Source organism: Grus americana, chromosome 28 (genome assembly GCF_028858705.1).
Source record: "Grus americana isolate bGruAme1 chromosome 28, bGruAme1.mat, whole genome shotgun sequence".
Lineage (NCBI taxonomy): Eukaryota > Metazoa > Chordata > Aves > Gruiformes > Gruidae > Grus > Grus americana.
In genome coordinates, this window is record NC_072879.1 from 5,234,752 (window position 1) to 5,247,438 (window position 12,687).

The 12,687-nt window shown below is 55.5% G+C and overlaps 1 protein-coding gene across 7 annotated transcripts in view; it reads right to left on the minus strand.

Annotated features, from left to right (window-relative positions):
• Window positions 1-12,687, minus strand: part of SH3GL1 (SH3 domain containing GRB2 like 1, endophilin A2) — a 29,830-nt gene that overhangs the window by 2,740 nt on the left and 14,403 nt on the right. For 5 of the 7 annotated variants that reach the window (XM_054805152.1, XM_054805153.1, XM_054805156.1 and 2 more), the window contains 8 exons: window positions 7,955-8,023; window positions 7,770-7,842; window positions 7,021-7,164; window positions 5,176-5,309; window positions 3,826-3,984; window positions 3,208-3,311; window positions 1,482-1,606; window positions 972-1,025 (listed from right to left, as the gene is read on the minus strand). In XM_054805152.1, the coding sequence (XP_054661127.1) occupies window positions 972-1,025; window positions 1,482-1,606; window positions 3,208-3,311; window positions 3,826-3,984; window positions 5,176-5,309; window positions 7,021-7,164; window positions 7,770-7,842; window positions 7,955-8,023 (862 nt within the window). The remainder of the gene's footprint in view (window positions 1-971; window positions 1,026-1,481; window positions 1,607-3,207; window positions 3,312-3,825; window positions 3,985-5,175; window positions 5,310-7,020; window positions 7,165-7,769; window positions 7,843-7,954; window positions 8,024-12,687) is intronic. The other 2 variants (XM_054805155.1, XM_054805154.1) reach the window with 1 other exon arrangement.

The window sequence follows — 12,687 nt, forward strand, 5'->3', positions numbered from 1 at the left end:
CAGCAGGGAAAGCTGCCGCTTGCTCTGGCTACGCACTGTTTTGGGATGGGCAGGCGCTCGGTTTTGCAGCCGTAGGGATCCCACTGGGAAGGGACCGAGCTAATACAGACCACCGGGGTCTGCGGGGCCCCCGTCCCCCTCCCCGTTGCCCTGTGGCTCGGTGCTAGAGCTCTTCCAACCAGGGTGAGGGGAACGGCACGAACGGCTGCCAGCTGAACATCCGCAGCAGGAAAGGATCGAGCATTAAAAGAGAACTCGGAAAACACCAAAAGCGCCGGCCAAGCAGATTTGCGTTTTTGAGATGACTTCCCAAAATACCAGGCGGTCCCACCACCACGGCACTTCCCCTGCACCAGGCTCCTCACGTCCTCCTGCCCCGTCTCTGCACCACCACGAGCTCTCCCCACCGCGCTGGCTCTGAGCCACAGACCCAGCCTGGCCTCCGTACCCCAACGGGACCCCCCACCCCGGGTCCCTTCAGCAGGAACGCTGACCCGCAGACCCCCACCGTCACAACTCATTCGAGGCTCCTCGCTGCCCGGCTGTGGCTACGAAACCCGCTCAGCCTGCCTTGGGCTCCACCTGCACCCCCCAAACCTTCCGCAGTGGGGCAGAGATCCAGGCTGGGTGCTTGCACCGAGAACGGGGTCACCCTCGAGATGTCCGATACCTCGTGGAAAAGCATCTGATCCCTGTGGCTTCACACAGGACGCGCCTGCGTGACGATAGCTGCTACGGCTCCTCCGGGTGAGCAAAGGCCCCAGCTTTGGGGTGGTAAATATCAATATAGCGTGGCTGGTTTAATTTGGGGCTTAAGCTCGAGGCTTAGCTCAGCTTAGCTTAGCTGTTCTGCCGGCCAGGCTCAGCACGGAGGGATTAGCGGCTCCAAGCGGCAGCATCACGGGAAGAGGAGCGAGGAGGGATGGGGAGAGGTGGTCACACATCATGCAGTGCGGAGGGAGGAAACTCACGGATACTCCTGACGGAGGCCCGGGACGGCTTGTCGGATCGGAAAGAGGAGGAAGCTGCTTCCAAACAAAAAGAGACATGCTTAAACCAACGTGAACTGGAGAGAGGGAAAGGGAGGATTTGTTAGGAGAAACAGGGCGGCCCCGCATGCTGTGTTAAAAACCCGCCGGCCTCGCCAGGACCAGGGAGGGAGGAATGCAGCGTGAGGGAAGACGGGGAGGGAGCGAGATGCTTCATTCTTCCTGTCTGGCACTGACTGGGCACTACAAGCAAGCGGCGCGGGCTGGAGACCCCGCCGGGACGTCCCCAGAGCCAACGTAACGAAGGCTGCTGGGCCCCGAGAGAAAACAGCCCGAGTCTAGAGGCATTTCTGACGTTTTTCAGAGCCACCCAGCTCATGCAGGCACATCCAGCGCTCCAGAAACATCATCTCCAGGCAGGGTAGTTCCCCTCCGTCCCCAGGAGGCTGCTCCAGAGGCACCTGCATGTGCACGCTCGCGGGACAACTTTACCTGAGACTTTGGGGGTAGGATTGCAAGAGAAGCCCCCGTTAGATTGGTCAGCGTCTCCGAAGTCGTACGTCTCCCTGGGTTTGGGTTTGTATTCCCGCTTGGGACGCGAGGAGGCCTCCCTCATTCTGGAAGAAGGAAAAGAAACGTGGATAAATTGAAAGATGAAACAGAGCATGATGAGATCGACGTGGTATTTTTTTCTCCTCGGCGGCTACGCAGGGGAGCAGATTGGCTTGTAGACAACAATCTGCACAACGCTCTGAGCTGGGGTGTTTTCAAGATGGATCTTGCCCAGGGTTTGGGACCTTGCCCTTACAGAGGGCCGCATGCCCCAGGCTTTGCTGCGGAGGAGTCTCAGGCAATTCAGACCAGCAGAGGACACTCGTGCTGCAGTCCGAAAGCTCACACTTGGCAGGATCCTCCCAGCTCTTCTTAATTCAAACCAGACACAGGATCCACTCAGCAGTTTCTTCTACGAGGAAAGAGCAGCAGGGCGGCATCGCCAAATCACCCCGAGGAGCGGAGACGCTGCCCTGGCTCTGTCCAAGCCGCCGTGCGCCAGGCTGAGGAAGGCACGTGCCCGGCTCCGCAGGGAAGCCCCAGATGCAGGGAAGCCACCTCTCCTTCCTTGGCCAGGGTTTGGGGAGCTGCTTGCTCAGGTGAGACAGAGCAGCAGAAAGAACGACCGTGCAAGTCACAGCAGTCACGTGAACCAGCTCGCTCGGCATTTCAACGGCACCTCTGTGTTTCTTGGCACCTCGGCAGCAACCGCGCGTTCCCCCCGGGGCTGCTGCGGAGGTCGGGCGTTCAGGAAGGAGCCGGGAGCGCAGCAAGACCAGGCAGATCCACGGTTCTCCCTGCTCCTGCCTGCCAGACACCCGTCTGCCTTCCACCAACTCACGTGGCTCGGGAGCCCAGAGCACGCGTGGCAGCGCCCCATCCGCGGCAGGGTCTGCCGGGAGAGACTGCCTTCAACACAGAGGGGAGAGCTGGAAAACGAGGGGGCTGGCAGAGGGCTCGCAGATCCGGTGATCCGAGTGCTCCTCCATTGCCCTGTGGCCCCCACGTCATCCCCACCACGCTGCGTTCGCTTTCTGGGAAAAAAATTGCTCTTCAGAGCAACTGGGAGCCCTCGACACGGACCTTCCTGCACCACGACCCCGGCCAATCTCCAGGTACCCTCCTTAACCACAGCTGGAGGTAATGGCACCAAGACTCTAAGGCGACGCAGGGTGACAGGCACGTCCAGCTCATGACGTAGGAGCCGTCTGATCCATCGGCACGATGCAATTTCTGACCTGAGCACGGGTCTGGCCAAAAGGCACTTGTTGGGGGACGCTCCCACGCTCAGCGCCCACAAAGCGAGAGGCTGAGAGCACCGGCACGAAGGGGATTTCACCCTCCTTCTCCACCCCTCCCAAATTCAGGTCCAGCCTCCCCGGGAGCAGCACACCCCAGTTCAGGCAGGGCTCAGCCCAGCACACACCGGCTGCCCGTGGCGCAAGGACAGAGGTTTTGTTTCAGATGTCACTGAAAGCAAGTCGCGCAGCTGGCGTCGCTCCCTCCAACCTGAAGAAGGTCTGGATTGAAGCTCTAGTGATTGCAAGAAGCAGCTTTAACGCCAGGAGAGAGATTTAGAGGGGTGGTCAGGTATTTACAGACAAGTACCGCAGGGACAGCTCGTGGCTGCGAGAACTGAGAGTGCCTACAGCACCCTGGGACTCACCTGCGTTTGAGTTTTTCCGCGAGCTCGTCCAGGATCTGCACTGCCTGCCTGTGGTAGTCCAGCTGGGCGTCCACCAAGGCCGAGAGCTGGCTCACCTGCTCGATCTGCGAGAATCACACCAAGGTGGGATGAATGGCTCTCCCCAGCCGACAGCAGATTCCCTCGTTGCACGTACAGGGACCGTACCGGGGAACGTGTACGAAGGGGCAACTTCCCCGGGGAGATGAGGAGAAGGTTCGGGATTTCAGACACCAGAGGTCAGGCGCTGGCCGAGGCTCAGAAGGACAGAGGACACCTCCTACCACTCTCTGGGCTTCGCTAGCTGTTCGATTCCTCCCTAGGGAGGCTGTGTTACCTGCCCAAACTCACTCCCGCTGGCAGAGCTGTTTTGGTACAGGGCACAGCCGCTCCTCTGGCCAAGGGCTGGGTCAGGAAGAGAGGCTACAGAAAGGGCAAGAGGCCCGCTGGGCACTCGGATCTGGGTTTTCAGAGAGCAAAACCAAACTTGCAAAAACAAGAGTGGAAATTAGCGACTAACTGCTGGGTCCCTCGAGAGATCCCACCCTCGTGTACACAGAAACGCACGACCCACCCGGCAGCTCCCCCCCGTGCACTCACATCAGTTTCTAGGAGGTTGTGCATACTGGTCTCTGCTACTTCCTTCGACTCTTCAAATTTCTCCATGGCCTGTCGCAGTTCCTCATCGGGGATTTTGCCCTGTCGTTTCTTCTTGTAGTCAAAATCCAAGCGTCTGCCTTCCAGCTTCTTGAGATGGTGCTGGGAAGAGGATGGTTACGAACAGTAAAGGAAAAGGAGCCAAGCTCTCCTGACGGGAAGGCAGCTCTAGTTACGGGCCCAGTTTGTTTCAGAAACCTGATCTCGGAGCACACGCTTCAGTGGCTCCCACCTTTGTTCAGACTCCGGAGAGGCTCCGGGACGTGATGGAGCTGCAAGGGAGGGCTGCTGCGAGGTGACAGGGAGGAGCGGACCGTCCCAACTCAGTTTGGCAAGGATTACTGCCGTGGCTGCTGTACAAATTGCCTAAACGATGCGATTTCACCCCCTTGCAGCTGAGAGCTGGAAGAAAACACTGCAGGGCGCAGCCCGGGTCTGTTCCCCATGCAAGTTTTTCGGGAAGATGAAGAGCTGGCCCGCTACTTCCAGCTCCCCAGGAGCAATGGGGACCTCTGGAGCTGAGGAACTGGGATGCAGGTTCCGGGCGCTGCATCCCCTGACTGCTCAGGGCAGGACTGTTTCAATTAGCTCCATGGCAGCCTGCAGAACCAGAGTTCAGCTAAGTACCGAAACCGTGGTTGGCGGTTATTTTATCTGGGACACCACTGTAAGCGAAAAGTCACTCGAGAGCGCTGCCTTGTGAGTTATGGGTTGGGATGGAGCCTATTACAAAGCCTGGCCGTGCTTTGCACGCACTTGTCTCTGCAATAGCACACGGGAGCTACCAAGCTCCGCTGAAGGGTCTTCTTGAGGTGCTGCTTAAGAGACCTAGAGGGAAGCTTGCTCACAGCTTGAAAGTACGCTGTACTTCAAGCTTTCAAGGCTACTAACAGAATAAAGCCAACAGCCGTATAGAACACGGTGAAGTTTAATGCCAGACAGCCCCGAACGTAACACGGCTGGGAGCTCACAGCACAAAGAACCAAATTCAGCAAGCCCAGAACGCGCGTTGGGACGTACTCCCAAAGCATCCTCCACAAAACACGGTGAAGGAGGAACCATTCAAACCCGCATCCAGCCTTATGAGCTGCTCAGGAGCGGTAGCGGTGCTGAGCAAGGAGGAAATACTGGTGAACGTGGGGACACAAAGCACACAAACTGCAGGGGAACAGACCCCAGACCTCTGCAAGTCCTCGGTTCCCACCGCGACAGGGCTAGCGGTTACACGCACTAATAGCCAGCGGAGGCCAGGAACTAGAGGAGGGGAAAAAAAACCCCCATCACGGCGTTTACCTGGATCTCTTTCAGGTCTTTGTCACACAGGTTCTGGAGGGGATCAATAAAATTTTGTTTGACTTCAATATCCAGCGAGTCCTTCACTTCAGCCAACCGCTTCATAGATTCGCCAGCATCAAGAAGCGCGTCGCCTTCAAGTGAGAGAGGGAAGGGAAGGGAAAGGGAGAAGGGGCCAGCCAGTTAAACAGAGCCGAAGGCTGTGGCGGCTGCGTGCAGAGCCATTCTGCCAAGACGCTCAGCGTGTGCAAGCTCCGTCCAACGCCCCCACATTTCTATCTGGAGCAAATCTCCGAGCCTGGCACGGAGCGAGCGGTGCCCGGCGTGAGAGCAGGCGATTGCCTGTTGGTACTGACGCCGCACAAGACGCTTCGTTAACACGCTTCATTTTTTTCCCCTGAAAAACAGGAACAATCTCTACCAACTACACAGAGGAAGGAAAAGGTAAAAATATTTTTAAAAAGCAGTATTTTTAAACTCCCTGTTAGCTCAGGGAGTCGCTGAGCTGCTTAATTGGCCACAGAGCGCGTTAACCCTGGTCTGCTCCTTGGCCACTGCTGGCAAGAGGAGCCCGGGGCAGAGGCGCGTTCGCTCTGATCCAGCCTGGCCATCCTTTTGTTCAGACGATTTTAAGCCCAGAGCGCTCTGACCAACTTTTCAAGTTTCCCCAGATGCTGGCAGGAAACCTGCAGCCTTTTATTCATTTTAGACACTAACCTCTACCAGGCCGACCTCATCCCTTCCCCTCCCCTCCGAATTACAGAGCTCCAAGTTGCTTATTGACACCTACTTCGTTTCATGCTTTTCTAAGGCTCCTGCCACAAGGACAGCTCAGCCAGACGGACTTGCAGCAAAGCAGTTTTAGTCTTGGCTTTTTATTCCAGTGGAAACCATTTATAGATTAAATTATTCCTGTGCAGCTTTGGCAAACCAACCGTTTCGGTACTACATTAGCACAGGAGAACATACCAGTGAAACACCACTCTACTGTCCAGCTGGAAAAAAAAAATGTACAAGAAGATTTATTTCAATTGTGATAACTCGAGATAACCTGTCCTAGGGAGGGATGCAGTACTAACACAGACACTTATCAAGTTAAGTGTTCCTTTAAAGAGAGGTTATTAAAGGGAATCGGGTTTGGTGCGTTCGTCTAAAAACTTCCTTGCCCCTTGCTCCCTGTAACAACTCCGGCTCCTGCGAGCCACGAGAGATGGAGTTGGCCAGAGACACTCTGGAGAATCCTTTGTCATTCCACAAAGTAGCCAGAGCTTTTTAATTTTCCTGAGGCCAGAAAGCTCCTCCCTGTGCTGGAAGCCATCAGGCAGCTGTGCACTGTACCAGGTCCGTCACGTGCGCCGGCTGATGTTTTAGCGGATTAAAATTGATGTCACCGAAAGGCTTCACCCCACCTCCTCCCTGCAAATCACACGTGGTCATGAGAAATCGCCACGCAAAAAGATTTCTTGGCTACAGCCTCCCTATAGCAGAGCTCTAGCTGGAAACTGCACCGTAAAACTCGCTCAGTCTAGTTTCCATGTCACCATCGTTCATTTTAGAAGCAAAGAAGCATTTTTTCCTACGTGCAAATTTATCTCAGTGTTTAATAAGAAAGCATTAAGGGGTGGTTTTGCACATAACGCCGCGGATTGGGATCCAGAACACTTGGGCTCTGCCCGCCTGGGTGGAAGCCTTCAAACCTCCTTTAAGAGCCCCCAGAACGGTTAGGTGATGCAAAGGGTCACGCAGTCCTTCCAAAATTTAGAACAACAGCTTGAAAATCTGACGGCAGCCTTCACCACCTCAACCGCACGCTCCTAGGAGGAGCCGTCCCGATGGGACACTCACCGAAGTTGGAGTCCTCGCCCAGCTCCTTGCCGTATCGGATCATGCTCTCCCCCAGCAGCCCTTCTGACTGCGGGTAGCCGGGGTTCTTCACCTGCCCGCGGATCTTCGACATCGTGTTGAGCATGGTTAGCTTGGCTCTGGAAGCTGGCACAGAAACAGCCACGGCCGTGTTTGCAATTACTTGGACTTGCCAGCAGCTGCTGGCCACTGCCAACTTTTTTTTTAAACTACACCCAAAGCCAAGAAGCCCTATTGTCTTCATCTACCAGAAATATCATTCGCTACGAGAAGAGAAGTTTCTTTTCCAAGACAGGAAGCAAAAATAGTTCCCTGCAGCTCGCTAGTGAAGGCCAAAGGAGTTTCCCCAGCCCTCCCATAGTCCCTGGAGCGCTCTCTGAACGAGCTGGCTGGAAGCACGCAGGACAGCAGGCTCCCGAGGCGATGCCTGCAAAGCCAGCCACCCCCACCCAGCCCAGAGATGCCACTTTTTCTGGACATCCCCCCCAGAAAAATGGGTCCCCTTCAGGGCCTCTCTAGGTGCACAGCGAAAGATGTGTCCGTTCTTTCACTGTTCAGCAGGAACAGCAGCGTCTTACAGCCCAGGAACACCGCACGGGGCAAGGGGGTGGATCTGGATCTTCACCCGAGTCGTCTGATCTCAAACGTTGGGCTAGTGACCAAGATCTCAGGGCCAAAAAGATCCTCTCTGATGTCTCTCAGAAGGGGACAGGAGAGGTCCAGGCACTCACCTGGGTTTGGCTGGAGGTACTCTATTGTTCTGGTCAATACTTCTGTCACTGCCTTGCTGGTCAGGTCCACTTTCTGTAGGAAAGACAAGATGACCCAGCAGCAGTGAAGATCAGCTCAGGCCTCCAGCAAGGTCACAGAGGAATTATACGGGCGATTTTAGAGATTTCTCTCGTTCCCTACTCACCTTTTCCATTTCCTTGAAGTCATCGTCTAGCTTGGTCCCTTCGGCCCCTCCGACCTTCTCGCTGACCAACTGCAGAAAAAGAACGAGAGAGGAGTCAGGCACGGTACAAACTGCTTAAATCTCCTTATACCTCGTGCAGTACGTCCCTGGGACAGAAAGGGAAGAGGGGTGGTCCAGACAAAAAGACGCGGTTCTTTGCTACCACTGCCCCAACTAAAAACCCAAGCGCCTCCTTCCCTCCCAAAGCACGGTTCGGTCGGGATGTTCCTCACCCAACAGAAGCTACACAGCTCCTTAAATCACACCACCCGGCTCCAACTCCAACGCTCGCTGGAAAAAGCCAAGCAGCAGAATCGTCTCTCGACTCCATTTCGAGCCAAAGCTTCAGTTTCACACACGGCAAAATGCAAGTAAACAGGGAACGAACCCGCTCTGCTCAGAGCAGCCAGCACAAGAACCGAGTCTGGAGAGATCCGAGACCTCCCAAAGCCCTAAACCATCGCTCCCAGGGGAAATGCTGGAGGAGCTCAGGATCTGGGGCACGGGGGGTTTGAATTCTTTGTAAGCAGAGGATAAAGAGATCTGCAGAAGCTGCGGTCAAGTTTTCAAATCCATTTATCAAAGCGCCTCTGACGCTTGTTTTAAAACTAGTGAAAGGGTGAGATGTTTGACAAGCTGCAAAGACAGCGCTGCTTCTGGCTATTTGTGTGAAGGGCTTATCAGCTTTCTTCTAAATATCACTTGGTCTAAGAAAAGACCCCTGTTCCCTAAACCTCACCATTCAACCGCCCGAGCCGAAAGATAAGCGGTGCCTTATTAAATCCACCTAAAAGTGTCCTTCCCTGCAGCCCAAAGGGAGAGGAACATTTCCTTCCCCAGCCCCATGCCGGCGTGGCAAGGCAAGCGGCAGCGCCTGGGGATGTGGGACATAGGGATCGGCCAAAATTAGTGATTATCTTGCCCCAAACTTGTCCAAATGGACAGCAAATTACCTACACAGACATCAAAAGCGGTGTAGGAAACGGGCACTGACACCCGAGCGCTCGACGCCTGCCGCAGGACATTGCCAGGATTTCTCATGTTTGTAGTCAAAACTCCAGTTCTGGACGAACAATACAGGTTTGTTTACTTCAACATCAAATACTTGATTTTAACAACTCTTCCCCCCCCGGAACCCTCCTGCTCCCACGGGGACTCAACGTGGTTCCTTATTTTGAGGAAGAGGAGGGGGGAAAAGCCTTTAGGTAATCATCCCATTTCAGAGACACCACGCCAGCCGCCCTGCCCTGTGTGCCTGCACCCACCATGCCATGCTCAGCACCCCAAAAATCAAGTTACCGAGCAGGACACGCAGAAGAAATGCTTTTTATTACAAAGAACGAGATCTTCAGCGTTTACGCAAAATCCCATTTCCAGACCCCAAAATAAGGAGAAAAAATAAAAATAACACCACGCATATTCAGAGACCCTCGGTACGCCAAGCACAACCACCGCTGCTCGGAGCACAGCTAAGGGCCGATAAGCTTCTTGCATCTCGGCGGGGAGACGTCAGCAATTTCGGGTGCTGTCGAAGCAGCGTGGACGTCGCAGAGAAGAGGCTGGGGAGCTCGGGGAGCTCTTCTAACCGACCGCTCCGCACGGAGCGTCAATCACTGCACGGCCACGAGGACGGTTCGACGAGGGTGACAAACGAGGCAAAAACCGCTCAGGGCCTCGCTGCACCAAGGGAAGTCTTTTTTTCCCCCCCTTCTCTTTTGGAGGAAGCATGGTTCAAAGAGGACTTGAGATGTCAAAGAGGGATTTCTGTAGTTCACCCCTGACATTTGGACACTGGGGGAAAAAGGAAAGGGTTGCTGCTCTCCTGGTTCGCCCAGCTCTGGATTCAATTCTCCTCCTCAACCCTCAGGTAAGGTCTTCACAGGTCCGCAGGACCCAGCAAGAGCGTGCCAGGATGGCCCAGCCCCGCACGTCACCGCACCGCGTCCGGCGAGCACACGGAAGAGGGCGGAAGGGATATCATCACCCCAGAGCTGCCTGCAGACGGGCGACCCATCTCAGCTTGAGTTCTTGCTGGGTGGGTTTTTTTTTTTTGTTTTGGACGCCTGCTCCGCGCTTGGGGTGCCAGCGCACACCCCGGCAAGCCGGCTCCGAGCTGGGGCAGAGAGGGGGTACACGTTCCGCTCTAGACATACGGAGTGTAGAAGAAAAAACCCCACGAAGCAGTTGCTCTGCATGCCAGGGCAAGCTCAGCAGAGCAAAGCTCACTCCTCCCAGCTGCCATCGCCTGTCCCCTGCCAAAAATCCCGCAGAAAGGGGCTGCCGCACGCCCCAGCACGGCACGCTTTCGCAAAGGTCGCACCTCCGGAAACCTCCTTTATTTGTTAATACACCTGGGAAGGGTACAATTATCCCAAGCAATTCCTTTTGCACTTTTCTCCACCCACCCACCCACGGATTCGCAGCCCAGAAAGCTGCAAATAACCCCCCTGGCAGGGAGCTCTGCCCTGTCGAAGGCATTGATCACCACACTGATTTTGGAGGCTTAACACCCTCCCAGAGAGCAGAGAGATGTGAAGGAAGGGAAAAAAAAAAAAACCCCACCCCAAACCTCACTTGCAGACTAATTTAATCCTCCTTTTGACGTCCAAGAAACGCTACTGGTGCCCTGCTGCGAAGGAATAATAAGATTGAGGTTCTCTCCCTGCTGGCTCTAATTAAACTGGGAGGTTTCATCGCGGGAGGAAAGGAGGAGGGACCACGTACCATCCGCAGTGGCTCCATCCCTATCCCCACGCTCCCAAAAATCTGTCAGGCAGGGAGACCAACGCAGATCCCCCCCACGGCGCCAGCCGAGACACGAGCCAGGAGAAGCCCTCACCGGCTCCTTGTTTAACCTAGAGCTTCACGACGCAACTGGGAGCCAAGTTTCCGAGCGCCGCATCGCGCAATCTCATCGCGCTGCCTGCGGAGAGCCCGCGAATGCTGGCGAGCGGGCGGCTGCCTTTCCCAGGGGAGCGTTGAGTTCACCAGGAAGGTTCTCGCTTGCAGGATGGGAAGGAAAGGAAGGATGCAGGCATTGCTCGTAGCGTCCAGGTTGGGTTAAGTGAACTGTAAGGCGGTGGGTGAAACGCCGCTGGTGTGCATCCCAGCACAGCTGCCTCCAAGGAGCGGTTCAGGGGCTTTTTTTTTTTTTTTTAGGATGTGGCGACAATTCTTCTGCATTTTTATTTCCTGAGTGGCCAAGAGAAGACTTGGGACACGTCTGTCTTCCCCTGGTTGGGGACCTAATCTCTCACAAAGGCTGCAAGCAGACGCATGTGAAGCCGGGGAACGGATGGTGCAAGGCGAGACATGCAAATCGTTAACCAAATTCAGTGGCCCAAATTCTCTCTTGCAGGCTGACGCTGAAGCACATCATCTGGCTTGGTGTGAAAGATGAGAACAAGCCTGTACTCTCTGGTTTCTTTAATCTCCCAGCCCTGCCAGGATGGGACGCGTACTAAAAGGTTAAACCCGAGACAAAACGCTGCCGCGGCTCCGAGAGAGGAGCAGGGCGCAGCGACGGAGCAGAAGCCCTCAGCTGTGCTGCCACAGCAGCCAAAGCCCAACGCTTCCTCCAGTAAACATTAGCACAAGGCGATATAGTTGGGCGTCACGGACCAGCGAGATAAAAACTCCTTCGAGACGGGATGGCCGTTTACCTGGCATCCCAACCAAACCACGCCACGGGGCGGGGGAAGATTGCTGAAGCAGCCGGTGCGTGCAAGCTCCAGCAAAGAAGCCAGGAATCAATCCCTCGCTTCCCATCCGTGTTTAATTAAACGGCTGCTGGCAGTTGAAATACGCCCTAGATAGCTCCGACCTGAGATCACGGAGTAGGGAGGTGCATTTCATTCAAGGCTGGCGCGGGGCTCCTGCGCCGTGCCGGGGTGCAGCGGCTCCCACCCCAGTGAGCATCACCGGGAGCACGGCATCCAGCCCGCTTCATCTGCGGGAGAACTAATCCAGAGGGAAGAGGTACGGCCGCTTCTCGCCACCGACGGGCTGCTCCCAACCACGCTCTGCGGCTTCTGCAGCTTCATTTTAAAGAGCATCAACTCACGGGGGTTTCCATCGGTTTCCTTTGCAGGGGCGTGGGAAGACGAACAATCCCGACTTCCCCTCGCCGTTCAAAACCCGCTGAAGGGCTGCGCACGGTGGAAGATCTTCGGAAATGAAAGACCTATTGTTTAAGCGAACTACTGCGGCAGGAGGTTGGCTACGGGAGAGGCAGGAACGGTACGTGTACGCAGAGGGGGAAGAGAGGCGCGATGAAGAGGGCTTCTCTTTTACAGCTGGGAGCAGGAGAGAAACGTAACTCAGGGATGAGGGAGGGGTGCACGGCCGCTCACGACTTACGACACAAAATCCACACACCCCTCCTCAAAACCCATCATTCCTTCAACTCATCCGCTCAGCTCCAGGCCAACTTGCAGCAAATAAAGAAATCTGAGCGTCCATCCCTCGCCAGACTGCGCCGGGCATCCTTACGTGAAGCAGATGGAGCAGACAGGTATCAGTCATTTGGTGCTGCCCATGCCATCACCGAAACCTAAACAGATCCCAAAGCCCTGGAGAAGGACCCTGACACACCCGCTCCCACCCCGAAGCCGCATTTCCCTCATTGCTAACTGCAGCATCACCCCATGAACGTTCCCGACGGGAGCACGAGGCTGTGCCAGTTCCGTCACGCG